Consider the following 26,010-nt stretch of genomic DNA (forward strand, 5'->3'; position numbering starts at 1 on the left):
ATAAAATAACCAGATGACCTTTTACACTTACAGTATCACCCTGGAGGTCATCAAATATAAAATAGAAAACAGTCCAAGACTTTCAGGGCATAGATACAATTTCCTCCATTTCTTTCTCAGTCCTCAATGACTTCTTTCAGGAGATTTATTTGGTATATAGTAGTCACTTTACATCTTTTTTTTTTTTTTTGTCCTTGGTTAACAACAGACATATCCATATATATCATCAAGATGAACCAGTTGAAAAACCTCTTCTCCTTAGAATCCCTGGCCTAATGGAGTTCACGGTTTAACAAAAGGGAATATAAGCCAAGCATAAAAAAAACTATCGGGTAAATTAGAAAATATGAGGAAAAAGGTCCAGGTGAAAGATGAGAAAGACTTGAACTAGAATTCCGTAAGAATAGAAAGGAAGGGATGAATTTATTTTGCCTCAAAAAGTACCATTTTCATCAATTTCTCTGCCTCCAGTCTCTCTTCTTTCCAATTCATTTTAGAAGTTGTAGTCAGATTAAACTCATTAATACACATCTATGATTCCACTGCTCACTAGAAAAAAATTCACAAAACTAAAATTAAGAAAAAGCCAAAACAAAAAACTTTAATACTTCCCTATTGCTTATCAAGTAAAGTCTAAATTCTATAGCTTAATATTCAAGACCCCCTAGAACTTAACTCCAGACTATTTTCCCAGCCTTGATTTATACTACTCCCTTACCTTTTATTCTATTCAAACCAGAGCTACTGGTTATCATTATTTAGCAAAAGGGGGTATTAGGAGAAATAGTTCAATTCAATCAATATTTACTAAACTCCTACTTACAAGCAAAATCCTGGAGCTACAAATTTGAAATAAGATATATTCTGTGGTTTTAATGAGGTTATTTATGATTGACTAGAAGAAGGGAAGTGAGACAAGATAAGGCATACATACAAGTGGAATATAACTAGTATAAAGGGAGGTCTAAAGTAATCTGAGAAATTTAAAGGAACAATTTTATTTAAAGTTGGAGAGATCTGGGAGGCTTCATGGATGAAGAGGCACTTGAGTTGAGTCCCTAAAAGAGGGAGGAGTTTCAGAAGACAGAGATGATGGTGGTGGTGGTGATGGTGATGGTGATGATGGTGGTGGGGGTGGTATTAGGAAAGAGAAGGAATGAAGAAATTTTGGGAAATGATTAATTATTCCTTATGTTATGAAATGGAATGAATATCAGTGTCCTACAGTGTGTGAAATATCCCAGAAAAACTTCTATGGCACATTTTTTTTTCTCAAAAGCACAATTTTCATAGAATTTTCAAAGGTGTGAGGTTTTTTTTTGAAGGTACCACAGAAATTTTCTAGTTCAACCCTCTAATTTTTCATAGAGAAAACTGAAGCTCAGAGGGATAAAGTGACTGATCCAAGATCATGCATCTGGTAAATGGCAGAGCTTAGTATATCTAAAATGGAATTCTTTTGCCTTCAGATCCTGTCATATTTCTGGCAAAGGCATCCACTTTGCAGTTATCTTTGATTCCTCCTACCCCTGTTTCCCATATATGATCAGTTCTTGTGTGAGTCTCACCGATTCTTCATCAGCTAGGATGATGAAGCGAAAAGATAACTTGAGTTGGAGGTAGAGGACACCTGGATCTAAATCTCACTTCTGCTCCTTAATCAACTGTGAAACTAAAGTCATTTAAATTTTCTAAGCCTCAGTTTTCTCATCTGAAAAACAGGGATAATATCTATATCTATAACACCTATCCTGAATGTTTGTGGTTAGGGATCAAATAACAGAAAGAATGTAAAGGGCTTTGGTAAACCTCAGTTTGTTGTTCAATCATTTCAGTTGTGTCCTACTATTTGTGACCCCATTTGGAGTTTTCTTGGCAAAGTTAGTGACGTGGTTTGTCATTTCCTTCTCCATGTCATTTTGTAGATAGGAAATGGAGACAAACAGGGTTAAGTGACTTTCCCAGGGTCACACAGCTAGTAAGTGTCTGAGGCCAGATTTGAACTCAGGAAGATGAGTCTTCCTGACTTTAGGTCTGGCTCTCCACCCACTGTACTACCTACCTAACCTGAGAACTGGACTACAGAATCCCTAAAGCCCTTTCCAGGTATGCATCTTATGGTCCTAGAATTCAAGGTCCTCCACAATTGAATTCTAAAATACCCTTTCAGCCTTATCTCACATTACCCTCCTTCATTCTGGCAAACTGGACTTCATCCTCACATTCTTTCTTTTTTTTTTTTTTTGACTTTGAATAGAATTTTATTTTCCAAAATATACATAAAAACAAATTTTAACATCAATTTAAAAAAACTTTGTGTTCCAACTTCTTTTCCTCCCTCCATTCCCACCCCCCCCCCACCCACAAGAAATCAAGCATCTTCACATTCTTTTATGGACCTGCCATATTATGGCATGTATTGTATTTATCTCTGTATATTTATTACCTACTCCTATCTCTGTAAAGTAAGTGGAAGTAAATTAAATGATCTTTACAATCCCCATTATTTAGGGTCATTTTGGGACAGGACCTGTGATCTCATTGGTATAGGGAACTCCTAGTTCAGAAATTCTCTCTACCAAAGTAGATCTGCACCTTCTCAGGCAACTTAGACTCCTGGAGAATTGCCAAGGAGACCCCCCAGGGTCCTATAATAAATAGATGTCAGAGATGGAACTTGGAGCAAGATCTTTCCGTTTCTAAGGTAGTCTCAGGCTCCTTACCACTATAAAATTCTATGAACCTACTATTTTAAAGGAGGATCCTGGAAGGGAGGAGCTCTCTCAAATATTTTTAGATCTCCCCTAGTACCTTGAACACAAGAACTGCTTGATGGATGTTTATTGTATGAATTGGGGGAATGAATGAATTGGGAAGAAGGGGAAAGTACTTTTCCCAGCCTGAATATTTGATGATTTTATTATTGGAAAGTCAGAGGTTTTCAGGAGTCAAAATCATGAGAAAGATGAACTAAAACAAAAGTTTAAAAATAAAATGATCATGAATATTCTCCCAAGCCCCAATATTACAAGAACATGAACTTTCCTTGACTAGAACAGATTATGGTAAAATTTACACTCGTTAAAAAAATTCATATTGCTAGAATTGGGAGTGACTTCACTCTTTCATGTTTTGAGTTAAATGATGATTTTTTTTTCAAAGAAGGGATTTGTTAAGATAAATATGTGGTTTGTAAGTGGATTTTCTTTGTGAAAGGTCCCTTTTTGGGGTGTGTGACTGGGGCACAGTTGCTGTGGGGGGGGATTTTTTTTCCTTCCTGGATGGACACTTGGGACCACTGAATCCCAAACTGGGCCTAATCTACCTGACTAGTGCTGACCTGGAGGATAACTGCCTCAATGAGTCCTCTCAGAGGTCATTTATCACTCCACATTGCTGATGACTGTCTGACCTGCAGGATGGCAGTCTGCGTAAGGCAGAAAGAGAAGGGATCTCCCTCGTAACTCAGCACGTCTGGGACATATGATGGGTTAAACCAGATGGGACCTGCATTTTTCATGCTTGAGGAAAAGATTTTCTCACGAATGGCTACACTGGTTATTAGGAGTTGGTTTTCCTTAATGGCGAACGTAGCCAGAGGAAACCTGACAAAATGCTACTCTGGGAGAATTTGCATGCACAAAGGTTTTTCAGCATTCGGAGCTGACTCCTGTTCACTGGTCCATGAATACCACAGCCACAGCCTTGTCAGCTCTGGTTTTGTCTACCTTAATCAGTTTTGGAATGTATAGTTAGGTTCCAATTTCACAACCTACACCACCTGAATAGCTGAAGGGGAAAAATAAAATAAATCACAAGTCCTCTGATCAGGACGATTTCAAGACATGTGACTTTCAGGGATGATGCGATTAGCTATTTGGGAAATTAGGTTATTTAGGCCGAGCCTCCAGAGCTATTACAGGCAAACAGAGACAAGAGTATGTTAAGACATTTAGCAGCAAATGAGTAAAGTCAAGTTGATCAAAACTGTTTTGATAATATCTTCAGCCGTTGTGGAGGATGTCTGGCACTTTGTTTCAAGTGCTGTAAAATACGCCTTTGGCTAAAAAAATGTTAGCCTGTATATGCAACCTACACTACAGGATCTTTAATTACTATTACAGTGATGTAAATATGACCAAATGACTTTAAATATGCATTGCTAGCTTTGGTTCCTAATAGCTGTCAATAGAACACCTGTGTGCGCGTCACGCATGCACACACACAAATACACACACACACACACAGAGTGATACACATAATCTGTTAGGAAGCATGGATCCATTCATCTCTTCTTCATCTAGGAAAGCCTCCATGAATTCTTAAAAGGAAATTGTGATTAAAATGTGCTGGAGAGAATGTATAAATTTCTTCTTTCCTGCGGCAGATAAGTAGATAAGCTCAGTTGTAAGCAGGGTATTCTATCAACTTCAGATTCCCATCACTGTTCCCAGTCACTGTTCCATACAGGTGTTAACTCTAAATGCAGAGCCTAGGCTTCGGAGGTTCCCAAACTACCTAATAATCTAAAAGTCCCTTCAAGGAAAAAAAAAAACATAGCAGGACCTAAAGACGCATCATGCAAAGCATCATGCAAAGGATGGAAACTGATTTTGTAGAGTCAATTCATTCCTCATAAAAATGACTTTGGAGAAATAAAATCTACTTTGTTAGGCCTCAAAACATGGAGGTTAATTGGAGGAGACATAACTAAGGACACTTAAATGGGCCCCCACCAATAATAATAATAAAAATAAATGGCAATCATATAAGAGCTTTTAGATTTTCAAATCATTTTGTCTTATTTCATTTGACCCTCACAACAATTCTGTGGAATATGAACTATTATCTCCATTTTACAGATGAGATTTGCCCAAGGTCACAGAAATAGCAGTTAAGGAAGACCTTGAAGTCAAGCTTTACTAACTCCTAGTCCAAAGTTCTCTCCACTCTGACACCTAGCTTCCTCAAATATCTAGTCTTCCTCTCTTATGACTTTAACTCTTCCACTGTGATATAAACAAATGAATGAATGAACAAACAAATAAATAATTGATAAGAAGTTATCAAATACAGTACTTGTGGCACAGTGGATAGAAGTCCTGGCTCTGGTATTTACCACCTATATGCCCTACCACAAGTCACTTACCTTCTCTGGGTCTTAGTTCCTCATCTATAAAGTGCCAGGGTTTGACTAGATGACTTCTAAAATCCTTTCTGGCTCTAAATCTGTAGTCATACTATCTCATAAAATTAAAAGGAGATGACCTAAGTCTGGCATTGATAATGGAGGAAACTCAACAGTACATAATCTGTTGCCTACCACTAACATCATCGGAGCTTCAAAAAGTACAATGTTCTCTGTAGATGGGGATTATGGGAAGAGGAAAAGAAATAAGCTTAAATAAGGTAGACTTGATACAAGAAAAATCATTGGCAGAAATTTAACAATGGTTCTAACAATGGGAAAAAGAATAAAAAAGGTGGGTGGTTCTAGTAGCACTTCCAAAGGAAAGTGCAATAGTTGTCCTGCTTAAACTTAGTATTAGATTTGTGTTGTCTTCGGGAAATGGGTATTCCAGGATTGCAAATAATTCAATCTCAAAAGTACTTATTTGTCACTTACTATGGTTAAGGTTCTGCCTTAGGTCCTAGATGGTAGGGATACAAGACACCCCCCCCCCACCAAGCAAACAAACAAAAACAACAGTCCTCGCCCTCAAGAACTCAGTGTATATGTGGTGTGTGTGAGTGTGTGTAATGTTAAAATAGACAAATACACAAGTATAAACATGATAATTTGAGTAGGGAGACAACACTAATAACTAAGGCCAATTGTGGTCAATTATTCCCCCCCAACCCCCAACACCTTTGTTTTCTTGAAGCACCTAGGTGGCACTTTGGATAGAGACCTGGACCCTGGAATCAGGAAGACCTGAAATAAAATTTGGCCTCAGGTATTTTTTGCCTTAGTTTCCTTATCTGCAAAATGTGGATAATAATAGTACCTACCTACCAGGATTGTTCTGAGGATAGTATGTGTAAATCACTTTTCAAACCTGAAAGTGCTATATAAATGCTAGTTATTGTTAATTATTGTTATCATTAATATTAATTTTAAAACAATACTTCCCCCTCTTTTTAAACCTGTCCCAGGAAAATCAGGTGTTATATTTAACTGAGAATTGAAAAGTATAACTCATGGATTGGACTTAATTTGATTGGTATCCACTCAAATAACCTGTGGAAAAAAAGGTTTTCTAGCTATCATCACAGACACTACTTGGAAAAGATAAGCAAGGCCTGTTGTAAACAACTTTATTCATTTCTCCTTTCTGTGAATAGCCTAAGAGGATAAGCTCATATAGTGTCCCCACTACCATGTGGAATTCATAATGTTACTGGGTATTCTGGCTCATTTCAGAGTTGGACAGTTAGGAGGGCAATTGAACCATCTAGGCAATATCAAACATTACTTATTGAATGAGAAACACATAATCTGGAGCCATTGCCCCTGGAATGCATATGCCTAGACTAAGCACTCTAACATAAAATTTAAGAAATTGGAAAGGAAGATTATTTTCCTTCTTGCCCTTGGTAAGCTTATAATCTTTTGTTTTCAAAAAATAGATTTTATCAATATCTTTTGGCTTTGCTTTACCTAGAATTGTCTTTATATCCCTCTCCTCTCCATTCCAGATATCCCTTAAAACAAAGAATTTTTTTAAAAAGATGACACATAATTCAGCAAAACTGATCAATATATTAAAAAATGCCTATTATATGCAATGTTCAACATCTGTGGACCCATCATGTTTGCAAATGAATGGGAAAAGGTATTTTTTTAATTGAGTTTGTAATTTCAAAATATATATATATATATGTGTGTGTGTGTGTGTATATATATATATATATATATATATATATATATATATATATATATATATATATATATATATATAGAGAGAGAGAGAGAGAGAGAGAGCATCAATTGGGGGCAGCTAGGTGGCACAGTGGATAGAGCACCAGCCCTGGAATCAGGAGGACCTGAGTTCAAATCTGGCCTCAGACACTTGGCACTTACTAGCTGTGTGACCCTGGGCAAGTCACTTAACCCCAGCTGCCTCACCCCCCCCCAAATAAATAGCATCAATTTAAGAAATATATCTGTATATATTACTTCCAGATACCCACTAAATCATGCCACCTCCATAAACCCTCTTATAATGAAGATTAAATAAAAATAATGGAAAAATGACTGAGGGCATATGCGACATTTTGTTCCTATTGTCACCTCTCAACTAAAAGGAAAGAAGTTTATTTTATTTTATGTTCTCCAGCACTGATTAGCAATTACAATTTCTTAGGATTTGGTTTCCTTTTACTGTTCTTTTGGTTTCCTGATCTAAAATGTTTAACAAAAGAGACCAAAAAAAATATCACACCACATATATACACATACATGCATTCACACACACAGACAGGATGACAAAAATACAGAGCAACATGCCAATAAGTGAAAATTAAGCAACTACCCCTTTGAACAGAGGACACAGTAGGCTGGTGTGGTTAACCAAGGAGCAAGCTTGAAGTAATAATGTATGTGGAGTGGGGAAAAAGATAATATAGCTAGACCAGAGGCTTTCTTTCAGGGAAAAAGATAATATAGCTAGACCAGAGAATAAACAGGCTATTGCTGCTTTCACATTATGAAGAGACAAAAAGATAAGTGCACAATTCTGAAGTAAGTGGTGATTGAAATATGAAAAAGAATTCTACTGTTTCTTCAAGTTTTCTGTCACTGCTTCTTGCCCTTTCCCAGAGAGCTAAAACTTTCATTTAGGAATTTTTTTCTTTATACTTTAGACTCCATCTTCTCATACTATAGAATATTAGGGACTAAAACCTTGATGGATCCAGAGAAACGAAGGAATAGTATTGAAGTTTTCTAAAACCTTCTCCATTACCTTCTCCGAAGTCAAGGTTGCTAATCAACCAGTCACCTAATATATCAATCAGGATTTTTTTTTAGTCTCTAGTCTATGTTCAATACTGTATTAGGAGCTGTGTATATGAAAAATAATTAAAAACGTTGTACCTGCCCTCAAGGAGCTTATAATACAGAGAGAGAGAGACAAAGTACAGCTATGTAAAACTATCCTTGAACTATGTAAAAGCTAGGTGGCTCAATGGATAGAGTACCAGGCCTGGAATTAGGAAGTCCCATCTTCATGAATTCAAATTTGGCCTCAGACAATTATTATCTGTATGACCCTGGGCAAGTAATTTAACTGTTTGTCTCAGCTTCATAATCTGTAAAAGGAGATGGAGAAGGAAATGGCAGATCACTCCAGTATCTTTACCAAGAAAACACCCAATGGGGTCACAAAGAGTCGAACACGACTGATAAACGACTGAATAGCTAAAGAGGAGCCATTCTGTGTAGTTTGAAGGAGAGGGAGATAATGGAAGAGATCTCCCTTTCCCTCAGATAGCTGATTTCATCTCTTAGAAAAGAAAAATCCTGAAGTCTGTGATAAGAGAAAACACTCACCTTGAAGCAAACAGACACCTCATTCAGAGGGGCTCCCAAATATGGAAAGATCATGGAAGTATTTCAAGAACCTCTTTCTGGCACCTTCTGTCTCTTTTCCCTCCATAATTTCATTACCAATATAGAGTCTGAAAAGGCCTGCCAGACAGTGTAACCACAGAGAGCCACCAATGTAAGCAGAAACTCACTGGGGACAGGATGTGTGGTGTGTGTGTATGTGTGTGTGTGTGTGTGTGGTAGGGAGATGACAGACAGAGAAGGGATAAGAAAGACCAGAAGGGGTGGGAGGGTCAGTCTGTATGTTTCCCTCATCCCTCGTGTCAGTAACACATGAATACCCCAAGAATCCTGATGTGTCCTCAGTATGGCATGGACAAAGGCATAAGATGTGACTTTTAACTTGTTATATTCATAATGAGTTGAATTTTTGATTTTTTTTGAACCCTAAAATTATCTAAGTTCAGCCTATGACAGACATAGTTCTATTTATTTATACGTTGTCTCTTCTATTAGAATCTAAGCTACTTGCAGACAGGGAACTTTTTGTTTCCCTTTCTTCAGATCTCCAGCACTTAGACCAGTGGCTAGCACATTATAAACAGTTAGTAACTGCTTATTGACTGAATGATTGACTAGGTTGAATGGAATTGTTTAGTAGTAGAGGAGATTACCTTGCTGGTTGATGTCATGACTGGGTTTTTCTCTCCTTTTCTCTTCTTTCTTTCTTTCTTTCTTTTTTTTTTTAAGGAGGGAGAACAGTTTGTTCGCATTATCAGGAAATGGCTTCCTTCCCATCACTCACTCCTACTGAAGGCCTCCCTAAGATTAGGAACCACAGGACTGGCTGTTCATTTGTTCCTTTCATTCCCCCCTTTCAAATATTTTTTTGGAATGACATTTGTGTCTCTTAGAAGAGTAGAGCGGGGAGATGAGTCCTCACTGAGACATCAGTCACAGAAATGAGAAACATCTCTGACAAATTGAAATGCCAGCGTTATTAGCTGTTTCACTCGAAGCTGCTTGATTCAGTGATAAAAATAAGTTAAGAGGCTGATTTGCCCTGGAAAAGGGGGAAGATGACTAGGATAAAGGGATGGATTTTTTTTTTCAAGAAAATTGAGAATTAATATTTAGGCCAAGACTTCTGAAAGCATAAACCATTATGGGTTCCCAAGAAGAAACTAAAAGATTTAGTAACATTAAGGATGCATTAATGGGGGGGCCTGTGTTATAGGGCCCATCATAAGGCAAGGTGAAGAATTATGGAATTTTCTCCCTTTTTAAACCATCTCTCTATTTTTTTAGATGAGGGAAGTGAAATCCCTAGTTAGTCAGTAAGTATTCTGGATAATAACAACCTAAAGGCTTTTATTCATCAATTAACATTCTAATAGATAATGTAGTAAATGTGCACTTGGTCTAGAACAGGAATTCTTAATTTTTTGTATATGATAGACTCCTTCTCTAAGTCAGATTTTTAAAGAGTTGGAAGACATGCTAGATTTCAAGCAGAGATCAGTGAAAATAAAATGTACCTCCCCCCGCCCCACCTCCACACTCAAGTTCATGGACCTTCTGAAATTAATTCATGGGCCCAAGGTTCATGGATCTCATCTTGAGAACTCCTGCTTGAGAGGCCTTGTCTTTTTTGTAGCTGCTTAAATCAGAAGGTATAAATAGTGGGGGTGCAGTAGTCAGATTATTGGTTTTGAAACCAGAGGGTCTAGGTTCAAATAACAGCTCAGGTACTTCATACCTGGGTGACACTTAGGTGAGACATTTTCCCTCTCTGGGATTCAGTTTCCTCATCTGAAAAAGTGAAGGAGCTGGATGAGGTTGAATGCTGGGTGACCTCTGAGCTATAAATCTAGGATCCTAAGATCTTAGGCCATCTCCAATTTACTTATGCTCTTAACATATGAAAAGCCACCCTGGAGTGGTTGCCCTGACTAGGTGCCCAGTAGCCACAGGCCTGCTCTCTTTTCCTTCCTAGACCTCTGTTGCCTGAGGCACACATACCCAAATCCCAACCCCAGGCACCAGAAGGCCTATTCTGTCCTTAAACTCAGAGCAGAGGACCCTGCCCCAGCTATTTGGGATTAAAATACCTTTTGCAATCTGCATCTGCCTTTCCTCTAAAATGAAGTTAAATCTCACTGTGGCCCTCTCTGTGCTTTCAAGTTCCATTCATGCCTACAGGGATCTTTTTTCTTTACAGATTCTAATGAAAAAGGGAAGGAAGGAAGCACCTTCATGGTTACCTATCTGTTCCCCATTGTTACTTATAATAAAAATCTTTAGAAAATCTCAAAAGGCTTATGTATTTTCTTCAAGGATAATTAGACAAAAAGTTGGGAGGGTGAATTGCTTCAACAATGGAACAGGGAGAAGAAAAGTCCCACTTAGAAGCATTAGATGCTAGCAAGACAAAATGGAAGCAATGATTCAGGGGTCTCAGAGGACATTAATTTAAATTCCATTTCTTATACTTCTTCCCTGTGTGAACTTGGGCGAGTCACTTAATTTCTCTAGGTCTCAGTTTTCTTATCTTTAAGATGAAGAGGTTGGACTAAATGAGGGTTTTTTCACCTAGTATAGATGAACTTGCCTTTTTTTTTTAGTATTTTGACAACTTAATTTCCACATACACTTATCCCTTCCACATCATGGTGCGGGGTAAGGGGGGGGGGGGGTTAGGGTGATGTGGAAAATCCATGTAAAATGTTTTCACCCTCCCTTCATACCAGAGAATATTTTTTTCTTTTTCTTTGATGGGGTGTATTGTAAAGTTTGGGTTGATAGTATACGACACTACATTTTATGCATTTCTGAGTTTCTAAACTATTTTATGTCATCTATGGTTTCTGTAAAACTCTCCAAAAATTACCATTTCATTTTTTTGCCAACCCTCAATACAGTGAAACTGTGATGGGGAAAGTCCCAGTGTGGAAGGGATAACTGTAATTAGTTTCTTTTGTCATCCTAGGCATTTTATTTTGCATAGCTAAAAACAATATTGGGAGACACAATCTGTGAGCTAGCTTCTTTCCTTCCTTCCTTCCTTCCTTCCGGCAATCAGGGTTAACTGACTTGATCAGGGTCACCCAGCTAGTAAATGTCTGAAGCTGGATTTGAACTCAGGTCTTCATGACACTGTGGTCAATTTTCTATCCACCATGCCACTCAGCTACCCCAACTTCCTCAGATTTCAAAAAAAGATCCATAACACAAAAAAGTGAAGAATTGGTCTCTGGGGTCTCTTACTGCTGTAGAGCAATAACTGTATCATTCAATGATTTTGTAAGGGTCTTAGAAGAAAATATTTTGGCTCAAGTCTTAGTTCTGCTATTTGTGACTCAAACCCTCTTTGCCTTAGGACAGGAAAATTAACAGCTCTGAATCTTAGCATGTTCATCTATAAAATGTGAGGTTTGAATTCCATGAAACTAATGCCCCCTTTAGGCTCTCAGTCTTTGATTCTATGATTTCTTGGGGTTTATATTTACAGAAAGCCTGACTCCTAAAGTTTCCTTCGTATTGGAATCTCTATAGTTCCATTTATTCCCTTTCTTCCCCATCAAGTCTCTACTCTGCTGGGTTACCCCCAAGTGATAAAAACAATTACCAGCATCTTGCATTTAGAGAATTCAGTTCAGTGATACACACTTAATTAAGGACCTATTATGTGACAGGTGGGGGGGGGGTGGATAGTCCCCCCCCCCCAAAAAAAACCTTGTATTTTACTTGGAGGAGACAATATGTACATAGATAATTAATATAAAATAATTTCAAGATGGAGAGAGAGAGAGAAGAATAAGAATGAATAACTGGGGGCATGGTTTAGGGAGAAGAGAAAATAAAAAATGCTACTTGTAGGAAGTGGTACCTGGGCTATGCTCTGAAGACCACTAGGGAAATGAAAAAAGGTGGATGTAAGAAGGGAATATATTCCAGCTTTAGACATGAGGGGTGGGTACTGGTACAAAGACATAAAGGCAGGAAATTAAATGATGTGTATAAGGAACAACTAACATGTTCCTGTGACAGGAATGGGATGTGTGTTTAGATAAGTAATATGAAATGGGACTGAAAAGGTAGGGGGGAGCCAAAACATAGAGAACTTTAAATGCCATGAGGAAGATTTTGTATTTTATCCTAGAGGCAGTAAGGAGCTATTGAAGATTTTTTTTTTAATTTGGGGAGAGGGGAAAGTTGAAATGATCAATTTGGAGGTCAATAAGAGTATCAATTTGATAGCTGTATGGAGAATAAATTATACAGAGAAAAGAAATGATACAAAATCAATGTGGAAGTTGGAGGTTTTTGCCTTTTTTGCTTTTTTGTCTGGGCCAACGGTACCGAGAACTTAAAGTAGGGTAGAAGCTATGTGATTACAGAGAAAATCATGGGTGAATGGGATATGACAGAAGTAGGAGTAACATGACTTAGAAATTAATTGGATGAGTTGTTAAGGGAGAAGGCAATGTTGACAATGACCACAAAATTGTAAGCTAGGGTACCTACAAAGCTGGTGATGTTATCAACAGAAATAATGTAGTTTAGGGGACTGGATGGGTTCTGTTCTGAACCAAACATAATTGGCTCTGTTTCAGACATACCAAGTTTGAGATGCCCATGGGATATCCAGGTGGAAATATCCAGTAGGTAGCTGATTATATGGGAGTGTGATTTAGGAGAGGAGAGTAGGGCTGGAAAAATAAATATAGGAGTCCTCTGCAGAGATGGAAGTGAGCTCATGGGAGCTAATGAGATCACCAAAGGTGGAGTGTAGAGTGAAATGAGAGGGAAGTTCTTGATTCTACTACTTTTTACTATAGAATTCTAAGTTCTGCAGTTCTAAGTTGGAACTTTGAATGTATTCCCCCTTAGAAATATCAGGCTGGGCTTTCAGGGCAGCATTTAGAAATTTGATGCTCATGAAGCTCCAAGAATAATTAAGTATTACCTAGATATTTAGGGTGAGGAAACAGCTTTCTGGTCATCTTTCCGCCAATGAGATTGGCTGGCTGGGCTCTCAATCAGCATAAGGTTAATCAGTAATGGTTGTGATTAGCTGTTATGCTCTTGCTAAATGTCGAGGCAGACTAACTATATCAAGACAAGGCAGTGTTGAAAGTGGACTTAGCAGACTGGCAGAAGCCAGACATTTTCTTTCCAGTGATGGTAAAGAATAATGGAGGCAGCAGCAGTCCAGAAACACAAAGTTGTCCATTGCTGTTCCAGAATCCCAATCTTCAGTCTTTTATCTCATATGGAATATGGGGGTGGGGGCTGAGTGGGATGGAGGCACTTAGAACCAGTTGGGTATCCTCAGTGGGACCATGCACCTTAATGTGCCAGTGTGAGTACTGCCTGAATAATACTGCTTAGTTTAGTATTGTACTTCAGAGATGCGCAACAAGTTAAACAGACGTTTGTGGACTCCCTGGGGAATATGTATGGCTTATGTGAGCAAGTTGCAACACCTTATAAATGCAAGAGAAGCCATGTGAAGAATATTATCAAAACAAAGTAGAGCTAGAAAATGAGAAAGGCTGGTTACGTGATAAGTAATGACTGATGAATGGGCTGCATGTGCCACTGTGACTCACATGAGGAATGTCTTCGGCACTTTGAATCTCCTGCAGCAGATTTATGGAAGGACACAAACAAGCAGTGCACAAGATAGAGACTCAGGTATAGGTTATGACTTATTACAATAGAAGTAGCGCCCACGTTGATAAGATGTCTACTAGAGCCCTATGGTAAAATTCATTCTACATAATTAATCAATTTTTTGTAATACAGCATTTATCAGCTGGGGACCACCTTGACTCCCAGTGCTAAACACCAGTAAAGCACTGGAAAAAAACACATCCCATTTTAATACAATTTCCAGAAGTTCTGGTCCTCTCCTAAACTGCTGGATTGCCCAGGCAGGCATCCCTAAACTAGTAAGGGTGGTGACTCCCTCAAGGCGGGTCTGAATTTTAATAAAGAGGGAACTGATTCCTGGGATTCTCTTATCTCCCTCCCAAGGCTGTTGGGAGGCTTAATTATCTGATGCCTGGATGAAAGGCATTATGTAAGTGAATATTATCATTAGCAATTTGCATTTTGTAACTCACATTACTCTTCTATCTAGCAGAAATGAGAAACTAGCTTCTAACTGGCAAATTAAATATTGATACTGTAGATATGCTCCACCAGATCTTTCATGGGTTGGGGCTGTGTAAGACTTAGGCTATTTTCCAGGACTGTTCCCCAAGCAGAATAGCACCTAGCCATCAACCATCTGAGCTGGCTTCTGAACACATATCTGTCCCATCATTTTGACCTGTGGTTGCTTTGTTCTGTGGTTGTTGCTGGCTTTGGTTTATTTGCTTTTTGTTTGTTTTCCAGTAGAGGGGATGGCTGCACACTGTTCCATCCATAGTCCCTGACCTGCTGCTCCCTCTTAGAATCCATGGTATTCATTTTCCAGATGGCTAGGCAGGGTTAGGGATACAGTCTATGACCATGAAACAGCTTCCCTAATTAGCCCCAGGGGGAACAAACCCACCAACTTGGCCTCATTAGCAGGGTGCTCTAACCAAATGAGCTATCAGCTACAGAGCCACCCAGTATGCAGGACACAAATACTCATTTGTCTCAAAAGAATACCAGAAACTTCCCCGTATGTGAAGCCTAGCGATGCAAAAATAAATAAATAAATAGATAAATTAAAAGTAGATATGTAGTGGGGGGGGGGGGGGCACCTGATTTCACTCAATTTTCAACCACAGCAAAGAAGTGGAAGGGTAGAAGAACCACGTGGATAGTGGGCAATTAGACTTATTTCAAAAATCTGGGTTTCAGAATATGAGTTCTGAGATACCCTGTAAGTGGTCTGCCTTAGGGAGTGCATTATTAATTCTACCAGACCACTTTGGCACAAATTAGCTCACTGTCTTCAGTACCATTTGGCAGGCAAAACTATTTAACTCTTGGGGCCAAGAATTAATATGCAGCTTTCACAATGAGCTTTTGACTCCCTTCTCCCTAGCAAGATCAGGCCTATTGCTTTGAAAATAGAGATGCGATGTGTCTACCTTTCACACCAATGCTTCTAACAGCTGATTGTCCCTCTTCTGCACATTCTGTCTCTCCTCTACCATACACATACACACACTCACTGCCTCACCCCACACATTCTCCACGGCAGTAAGGAATCCCTATTTCTTTTTCTTTTTTTCTTTTTGTGGGGCAATGAGGGTTAAGTGACTTGCCCAAGGTCACACAGCTAGTAAGTGTCAAGTGGCTGAGGCCAGATTTCAACTCAGGTCCTCCTGAATCCAGGGCCAGTACTTTATCCACTGTGCCACCTAGCTGCCCCATAATCCCTATTACTTCAGATTCTGAAGGAAGAATGAGCATTTATGATGCCTTATAAAATCAAAGACCAGTAAGTTACCTTTTACAATGTTGTAGGGGCAACAAAGAAGGGAAAAAAGGGAAAACAGATAAACTAAAACCTCATCAGAGGGCATGATGGGCAGGAAAGGCATCTCCATTACTGTATTTTCCTCTTCCTAGGTGGACAAGGTAAAGGAGGTGCTCACATTAATTTCTGGTTTTTAATAGCAGGACAAAATGTGCTAATCAAGGAATTCTGAACTTGACTACACTGTCATACTTCAATCATTATGTACAGGCATTCTGAAAATGTATTTTGACTGCTGTATTTAAAAATATATATTTTCAGAATCATGGCTGGCAGGCAGACACTTTTAAATATCTTTGCTAACCAAATCACTTGCTTTCTCTCTAAAACAGAAATAAGGGAAAGTATAGCCTATTGAGATATACACATCAATCATTTGAGATCAAGATTTCCATCAGAAAATTGCCAAAATAAGTGATATCCAAAAAATTCTCAATGAAAAAAGGCATTGTTTTACATCGGCATTTATATATGTCATATCTAACTTCAACATTTTTAGACACGATATTCCTGCTTTGTGTCTCAAAGATAAGGCATCTTATTTTGAACAAAAAAGTGCCAGTTTGTGAGCCAAGTGTATGGCTTGACTGGCACAATGATTTTCATTAAATTGACTATAGTATTCTGCCAAATAATTGTTCAGACCTATCTGTCTTGTTGAAATCTCTAGTAAAATACAAGCTCTTTGAGGTCAGGGACAATTTTGCTTTTATCTTTGTGCACTTAAATGCTTAATAAATGTTGATTGAGTCAACTGGTTGACTAACTGAATTAATGATATCCCTCAATTAATTTGGTGTAATTCAGATATGACAAAAGAGGCAAAGGTATAGATGATAGTCCTGAAAACTGAAGCCACTGCCATTTGGAAAGACCACATTTCCAGCCCTTACAACAATTGGCAGCTCCTAAAGACCCCAGCATTCATTTATACTGCTAACCCACTTTATGTTATATCTGATGAGCCCAGAGTTCATTTGGATGACACATTTCAAAGTATCTTAATTCTGTGGAATTATCAGTGACTCATTAAAACAAAAGCATAGATAACTTCTTATCTAGCTCTGACCCAGTTCTGACCAGTGTCCTCTATCCAAACAGGAAAAAAAAATCCGAAGTTGCAATGCATTATTTACCAGGATGAACCAGTGATTCAGACAGCAGGGAGAAGCAATAAGGGAGTCCTGGAAAAGCTTAAAGCATTTTGAAGGCTCTTTCATACACTAGTCACAACTAATGTAAACACACACAACTACTTAGCAGTGGGTGGATTTGAAAGGTTAATGGAAAGGATGTGGATGAGGAAGGACATAGTCTTAATTCCTAGTATTAGTGGAAGGACTTCAATTTTAGATCACTGTCTTGATTTCTGATTACATATTAATAGAGCCTCGTATGAAGAGTGATGATGCGATTGAAATAAGTTCACAACTTGTTCAGAAGGTAAAAGAACTAACCCTAACCCACCTTAGCTAAATCATGAGTCCTCTGAATGGTACTCTAAAAAAAATTAAAAGAGTCAAAGTATAATATATCATTTCAGGGAAGTGGTGAGCATCTTGAAAAACAAGATTCCATAGGTCTAGGAAATTCCCAATGAGAAGCCCTGTCCTGGTCTTTTTTTTTTCTTCTTTTTTTTTTTTTGCAGGCAATAGGGGGTTAAGTGACTTGCCCAGGGTCACACAGCTAGTAAGTGTCAAGTGTCTGCGAAAAGGTGAATGCTCTGCTTCTATTCCTCAAAAGCTGCCTGGAAACACTAAGAGGTTCGGTTACTTAGGCATGGTCCCATAGCCAGTATACATTGGGAGTGAGGCTTGAATCCATGTTGATTAGTTAAATTTAGTAAGTGAGGTACTGCCACCAAGAACTGGACTGTACTGGTTTTATGTGGAGTAAGAGACCTCTGGTTTCTGAAATGTTATAGATATGTGACTTATGGCAGATTGTCGCCCAGTTAAGTGCCATCATTCTACTGATCTGATATCCAGTGGACGTCTGTGATCATCAAACTTGTCAAACCAAAAGAGAGTACCCACATACTCACATAAAATAGAGAACCCTTCACATCCAACTGAATCAGGCAACACACCAAATAACCAAATAATAACCAAATAACCAATAATAATAACCAAAAATAACCCAAACCAAAAAACAAGTTTAAAAGCTCTATCTCTTTCACTCACATTCACAAATGCCACTAAGCTAGAAAGGCCTTCAGAGTACTGGATCCTCTGAGAAAATGCCCTTGACGTATTAACCGAATGCCTCACACAGATAGCAATAAAAGGATATTTTAGCCACTCAGCAAACAACACGATGTTCACGTTAAGAAAATGGCTAGACAGTCTTCTGACCTTTGTTATTACTTAGACTTCATGTTGTACATAAAAAGAATAGTGACATCCAATAAATTCCATAAGAGAAGTATTTATTGCTGAATCTAAATCAAAAAATCCATATCTACTATAATGGCATTTCAAAAGAAGATATACTATATTTGCCAAACCAATCAATAGTAAATTAGCTGGGATAAATATTTTCATCTCTATAAGACAAAAGTTGCAGCTCAGTATTCAGAACTCAATGTCTTCAGTGAACGTGAAAAAAACATTTTGCTTATTACACAGAAATGAGAGAGGGGAAGGGTTTTCAAACTGATGTACCTACCCTTAGTTGCTCTCTTTCACAATTCATCTGTTGCCTTGAAACCTACAAAGGAAAATAGAGAAAGTTCTGCATTGTTTTTTTTTAATTAAATAAAGTACAAAGTTACCTTTCTCACCAGGTTATAAAGCAAATGATTATATTCTTTTGAAAGAAAAATAAATACCTTAAACTCTGGCTAATCTCATTAGGTCACCTGGGAATACAACTGAAATGATTTCACTATCTGATTTCACTATATCTGACCCAAAGGGTGAAGGGCAAGGAAGGTCCTGGAAACAACCTGAGAAGTGTGACCAAAGAACATTCTCCTTTAAGATGTCAACCCCTTCTCACTGCTCAAGAGGTCAAGACAACCTTCTGCTAAGCCCAGTTATAGGCTGCAGTAGAAAACAGACCTCTGGTATGTTTTCTGACTAAGCGGAGGCCACAAACTCTATACTCTTCCCCAATTGGTTTCCTTTCAACTTCCTTTTTGGAAAAAAGTAGTACATTAAGTTAAATAGGATGACATGCCACCAACTTGTAAAGATTCACATTTGTGAAAGTGTCAGATCCAAACATTCTTTCAAGGCAGCCTCTTGTCATTATAAAGTCCCCTTGAATAAGGGTAAAAAATGAAAATGAGAGTAGAGATAATAAGGAGAATTCAAGTCAGGTCAATTGGAGCCTAATAACTAACAGCAGTTTTGTGTTATCAGAATGGCTTGAGAATAAACATTGAGAAAACTACTTTCTTCATATTAAAATGAAGGGCATTTACAGGGCATTATCATCATTCTGCTTTAACCTTTGACTCTCTTTGGCAATGACTAAAGCCTGAAAAGCAGTATCAGATAGGGAGAGAGATGGAGCCAGGAAATCATGGGTTCAAATTCCACTTCTTTGTGTTTACTTTTCTTTTTTTAGAATTTCATTTTGTGTCCCAACTTTGTGTTCCAAATTCTCTTCCTCCCTTGCCCCGTCCCCCCCTCCCCCGCCTGCCCCATAAACTCAAACAATTCAATGTAAGCTACACATGAGCAGTCATGCAAAACATTTCCACATTAGCCAGGTTGTGAAAGAAAACAGACAAAAACAAAACTTCAGATAAAGGAATTAACAAAAAAATGCTTCAATCTGTATTCAAATTCCACTTCTGACACATATTAGCAGTGTGAGTAGTACAAGTCACTAAATCTCTCAATTCCCCTCTCCCCTCACAACTCCATAAAACTAATGGATACAGATGAATAGCTGATTTCCTTTGACAGAAGGATTTCCAAAGCACATTGCTGAAATCACAGATGCAGACTACTTTTTCTCTGAAAGCAAATGACTAAAGTCATATCTCTATGATTTCAGGAAAATAAGAGAGGGTCATAGTGAATTAGGGTTAAAAGGATCCTTGGGTATGATCTGTCCCAAGTGTCTTGATTCACAAATGAGGAAACTGAATTTGAGAGAGACAATGTGCTTTACCCAGGGTCATATAGCAAGTTCAAGCAAAAGACTGGGATTGGAACTCCTAGTCTTCCACCTACAAGTCTGCTGTGTTTTCCATTCACTAGACAACTCTTGTTTTCATGACTTCATGATTTAGTTTTGCTCATTAATTTCAACCAGAGTATACATGTAACAAGATGGTAACCTAACGTACCCAATCCAACAGCTTGCACAAGAGATGATTTTAAGTAGCACAGGAAAAATGAAAGTCAGGATATTCTCTCCTTTATATACTATCTAACTGACCTTTAGTATGACATTTAACACCTCTTCATGGCAGTTTCCTCATTGGAAAAACAAAAACAAAACATGAAAGTGGTGGTCACTAAAATAATCCCTAAGGCCCTTTCCAGCTGAAAATCTGTAATGCTAAGATTAATTCCTTACATGTATTTTTTTTTGTAAGAGGCTTTGCCTGCAAATGCCCTGCCTCTCCAGGTAAGTTGTGACCCATTGTGATTAAGAAGAGCAATATCTCATGGAGACGGAGAGGGACAAGGAGAGGGATATGGTGGATAAAGAGCTGGGCTGGTTCTGGAGTCAGGAAGACTTGCATTCAAGGCTTACATCTGATACACAGTGATTGTGTGACCAAAGGCAAGCCACATAAATTCTCTGGACCTCAGTTTCCTCAGTCGTAAAGTAAGGGCATAGTACCAGATGGCCCTCAATATTCCTTCCAATTATAAATCTAACTTATAATCTATAAAAATTCATACTAAAATAGGCTTTTAAAATATTTAATATATGGGTTGCTAAATGTCATTTCATCTAAAAGCTAAAATAGATATGTTCCCCCTCAATTCTTAAGGTAGTAATGCACATGACCAATATAATTTATTTTCTTTTTTTCTAATTATATTTCTTTATTTTATTTTTTTAAGATAAAAGTATTTTATTATTTTCCAGTTACATGTAAATTTATTTTCTAAGTAAAAAAATATGGTGGGGGGAGTAGAGATGTCTGTTGCTGCTCCTTTAAGATGCTCTGAGACACAAATACTGCACAAAGGCAGTGCTCTGCCAAGTAAGCACTTAGGAAAGGTTAGAAATTGAAGCAATGAACTTCAATGTGATATACTTTGCTCTGTTGGTCGAACATGATGTTTAATAGGAGAGCATTTTTCTTCCTCACCTCCCATCCTCATCTAGCCCACAAGACAGTTAGATCCTTCATTGACTCATAATTCTGTTCTCCAGCTATATCTGATTTCCTCTTAGTAGCTCTTTCTACTAACTCTGAACTGCCTGTTACCCCCTCTGATTTGGCCCTCCTCTCTTTGCTACTTTACTAGTTGTTAAGGCTGTAGATTTGGAAATTCCATTTCTAAGGACAACAGCAACTTCTTTGGAGGATAAGCATTATGTGAATACTATAATAATGACAAAAAAGCATCCAATCTTGATCTCTGATTTATTTGGTGTAGAGAATTCCAATGGTCATTCCTTTCATAAACTTAGATCATCAAGTCATCTTAAAAGGGTTACTGGGGATGGGGAGTTTGTTACTTATCCAAGTCACAAAGCTATTATGGGTGTACCCAGTAGGATTTGAACCCAGGTTTTTCTGATAACATCTAGTATGCCATGCTGCCTCTATCAAAGGATTCAGGCCAAATATAGCCGATGAGATGAAGTGACAGGGCCCACTTTTCAACTGCTTCCTTTTCATGCCCATTAGAAATTCTTCAGAAATAATGAGGCTGAAAACACAAGGATTTCTTTAAAGGACAAAGATCAATTCTGCCATTCAATTGTACTATTCCATTTGCCCAGATGCATTTCTTCAAACATATTACATAAGATATCTTGCCTTACATACGTTTTCCCCTTAATCTTGATATTTTTCCCCAATCTTTTAATTTTAGAGAGTTAAGTGTCACTTATATCAAAGATACTGGATACAATCATGTCAAACACTGATCATTGTTAGTCAACATCAATGCCACATTTGGTAATACAGTGAATTTTCAAATCATGTGTATTTCCAGTGCAGATGACAAATATTGTCCTCAAGTTTATTGCTAGTTTAGCTCTGATGATCCTAAAAATTCAGCAAGCCCCTGTTGACTTTTTTCTGTAAACAACCGCAACCACACACACACACACACACACACACACACACACACACAATTTTTCATAAGATTAGATGATCACAAAACAAAATTGCCCACATCTCAGTCTACTGGACAGAGTCTCTAGGTCTAGTTTCTCCCTATCTCTATCTCTAAAAAAAGCCCCAAAGTTACACATTTACAAAGGATAGAGATACCATTCCCTTTCAAAATAGACTAATCTTGATTTTGTGAGCATTTATATATATATACATACACAAATATGTATATATACACACACATATGTAGCTTTTCTTTTAGTCTGAATTTTGAGAGACAGAGCGTGAGAGTGAAAGTGTGTGTTTGTGTGTGTGTGTGTGTGTGTGTGTGTATGTGAGAGAGAGAGAGAGAGAGAGAGAGAGAGAGAGAGAGATTGATTGATTGATTTGGTTTTCTTCTCTGGTCCATAGCTTCTGTTGAAAAGAGGAAAAGTTGGACTCCACCTCTAGAACAGGAATGTCCCCAAGAGGGGATGAAAGCTGTAGCATCTCATACCACTATCCTCCTGTATAGCTGACCCTCTAGTTCACAACCTGAGTAGAATCAGCTTCCTCAGTTCAACTCATGGCTTCCTATCTCTTCCCTTAGTTGATGAAATAATCTTTCTAAAGCTTGACTATAATACTCCCCTATTCAAGATTCTCCAGTGACTCTATCTTGCCCGTAGGATAAAATACATACTCCTTAGTTGGGTATTTCAAGCCCTATGCAATCTGGCTCCAGCCTGGTTCTTACTCCCTTCATGCATTTTACATTCAATCATCAAACCTTTATTCAGTACTTAAAATATTCCAGGCACTGTGACAGAAGCTGGAGATATGAGGACAAAAATAAAACAATTCTTGCCTTCAAGGAGGAGCCATATTCTATCTACCAAGTTTACATGCCAAGCAAACTGGCCCATTTGGTGGGTCTCAGTCTTTTTTTTTTTTTTTTTTTGGTGAGGCAATTGGGGTTAAGTGACTTGCCCAGGGTCACACAGCTAGTAAGTGTTAAGTGTCTGAGGCCGGATTTGAACTCAGGTACTCCTGACTCCAGGGCCGGTGCTCTATCCACTGCGCCGCCTAGCTGCCCCAGGTCTCAGTCTTTAAACTCTTCATCTCCTGCTTCCCTTTTTACAGTCTATCTTCCCCCTCCCCATACTTAAAACCCACTTCTTTTTGACCTCTATCTCATAAAACCCAGAACGTTCCTTCAAGGTTAAACTTCTATTACATTTCAGGGGGATAGAGTACCGGCCCTGGATTCAGGAGGACCTGAGTTCAAATCTGACCTTAGACACTTGACACTTACTAGCTGTGTCACCCTGGGCAAGTCACTTAACTCTCATTGCCCCACAAAAAGAAAAAAAATTTTAAAAGATTATTAAAAACAAAAACAAAAATTTCTATTACATTTTCTAAGGAAAGCCTTTCCTGATCCCTTTGCCAATATGTATGTGTATACACAAATATACATATATATGCACATATATAAACATTAATATATTATTTACAAAATATCAATAAAACTTTATTTATATGTACATATATATATATGTATATATGCATATGTATATGTGTGTATGTGTGTATGTATAAGCATACACATAGACACACACACATAATTTTGCTGTGTTTTGTTTTTATATTACATTTCCAGGGTACCCCCCTCCATGATAGTTCTCTTGTAACAAAGTGAAATAATAGAGTAAAACTCACAATAAAGTTAACTTTGTCTGAATGTGTATAACAACATTCCATATCTGTTGCACCCCACCAGTCTATTAAAAAAACTTAAAAAAAAAAATTCTATTTTCTCTCCCTCCCATCTCTCATGCCATTTGGAAGGGGGGATGAAATTCCTTGTAACAGATATGTATAGTAAAGCAAAACAAATTCTATCCCTGGCTGGATACAAAAATACATGTCTCATTCTATACCCTAAATTCATCACCTTTCTGTCAAGAGGTAGATAGTATGTTTCAGCATCATTCTTCTCAAATCACGGAGGGTCATTATATTGATCATAGTTCTTAAAGCTTTCAAACCTCTTTGTCTTTATAGCGCTATTGTAGAAATTGTTCTCTTGATTCTGTTCATTTCATTTGTCATCAATTTCTAAAAGTCTCCTAAAATTAGTATATAAATTATATACTTATATTCTTATTTCAAGTAACTCCTCTGCTCCCCCGTCCCTCCTCCCCCCTCCCCCCTCAGAGCAATGGAAAGTTCCTTGAAGGGAGGGACTGTTTTCATTTTCTCCTTGAGTCCCCAGGCATTGCACTGTGCCTTCCCACATTGTAGGCATTTAATAAGTGTTTGTTGAAGCAGATTGCATGACTACTGTTCAAAATTAATGTGAATCTGAACCTCCCTAAAGTTTGGGATCCTAAGAGGGAGAGGGGGGGAAAGCATATTTTAGGTATGGGTGGACAGTCTGAACAGAGGCAAGAAATCACACACATACTTTGGGAAACCACAAGTAGGCTGTGCTTATGATTTTGTGGTTTGCCACTTCCACTAAAACTCTTCTTTAGGGGCAACTACATGGTGCAGTGGATAGAGCATAGAGGCAGGAAGACCTGGGTTCATTTAGCTCCAGATACTTATTGGGTGTGTGACCCTGAGCAAGTTACTTAACCTCTGCTTCAGTTCCCTCTTACCAGTTGTGAGAATCAAATGACTTGTCACAAAAGTCTTTAAGTACAGGTGCAGCAAAAAACTACCTGTTTGTTGATCAAGGGCTAATCTAGCTATGTGTAGATAGAGTCATTCTCAGAAGGCTGGCTACTAAGTGTGATGGATTTTCTTGGCCCCAAGTACTCATCAACATAGACAGTTAAAGGTATGAAGAAATAGCCATCCATGTTCTTAGGGGAGGAGTGCCCAAATTGATGAAATTACCCATGCCAAAAGTATTGAAATGATGTGTTTTGGAATCAGTTTGTCTGTGACTTGGAATCAAACTCATTCTAAACCAACATGTGGTATATATGCCAGATTGGCAAACACCGATTTCATCACTGTCCCCCCCACCCCGCCCATTGCCCAAGTGTATGAGGAATGTGTATGCAGAAGTGCTAAGTTGCTAGTGTTCAAAGAACAGAGTGAGAAATAATTGAAAAATGAAAATAAGGAGTCACAACAGTGAGTCAACCTCAGGTATGATTAATTAACTCAATACTTGTTCATGCTGTATAAATTAAGAGGACATACTTTCTAGAACAGCTGGGGATATTTGCACAGCTCTCTGCTGACATTTCCATTTTAACCTCAGATAGGATTGGATCTGCTCTTAAAATTTGGTCTCATTTTGTAAATGTGCCAGCTTAAGGGGGAGGCTGAAAGGGGAAGAACTTGGCAATGCTAAGCACTTAGTGGAAAATATAAATAATGGATTTGCTATATGTAAACCTGTACAGATAAACCCAAGGGCTAAAAGCCATAACATATTTAATTTATGGCTTAGGGTCCTTAGAGATACATTTTGAGCATGTCCTGCAATCTTGAAATACTTAGTTTTCTTAGCACTAAATGACCTTTGTTGTGTTGTATGTGAACACTGAACAGAATTCAGTGATCTCATTTTTGTTTTTTGTTTTGCCTTTCCTTCAAAGATCGTAACATTTGATGATCATGGTTCTTAAAGCAAAAGGATCGTTGCTACCAGGTCTAAGCCACTGGGGAGGTGCAAAGGCTGGTTGTATGATTAAAGGTGATGTCAGAGGT

At 38.1% G+C, this 26,010-nt stretch overlaps 1 protein-coding gene across 25 annotated transcripts in view; it reads right to left on the reverse strand.

Annotated features, from left to right (window-relative positions):
- Positions 1-26,010, reverse strand: part of RBFOX1 (RNA binding fox-1 homolog 1) — a 2,803,489-nt gene that overhangs the window by 657,916 nt on the left and 2,119,563 nt on the right. For all 25 annotated transcript variants that reach the window (XM_043976864.1, XM_043976845.1, XM_043976850.1 and 22 more), the window contains one exon: positions 18,705-18,746. In XM_043976864.1, the coding sequence (XP_043832799.1) occupies positions 18,705-18,746 (42 nt within the window). The remainder of the gene's footprint in view (positions 1-18,704; positions 18,747-26,010) is intronic.

Source organism: Dromiciops gliroides, chromosome 1, assembly GCF_019393635.1.
Source record: "Dromiciops gliroides isolate mDroGli1 chromosome 1, mDroGli1.pri, whole genome shotgun sequence".
Lineage (NCBI taxonomy): Eukaryota > Metazoa > Chordata > Mammalia > Microbiotheria > Microbiotheriidae > Dromiciops > Dromiciops gliroides.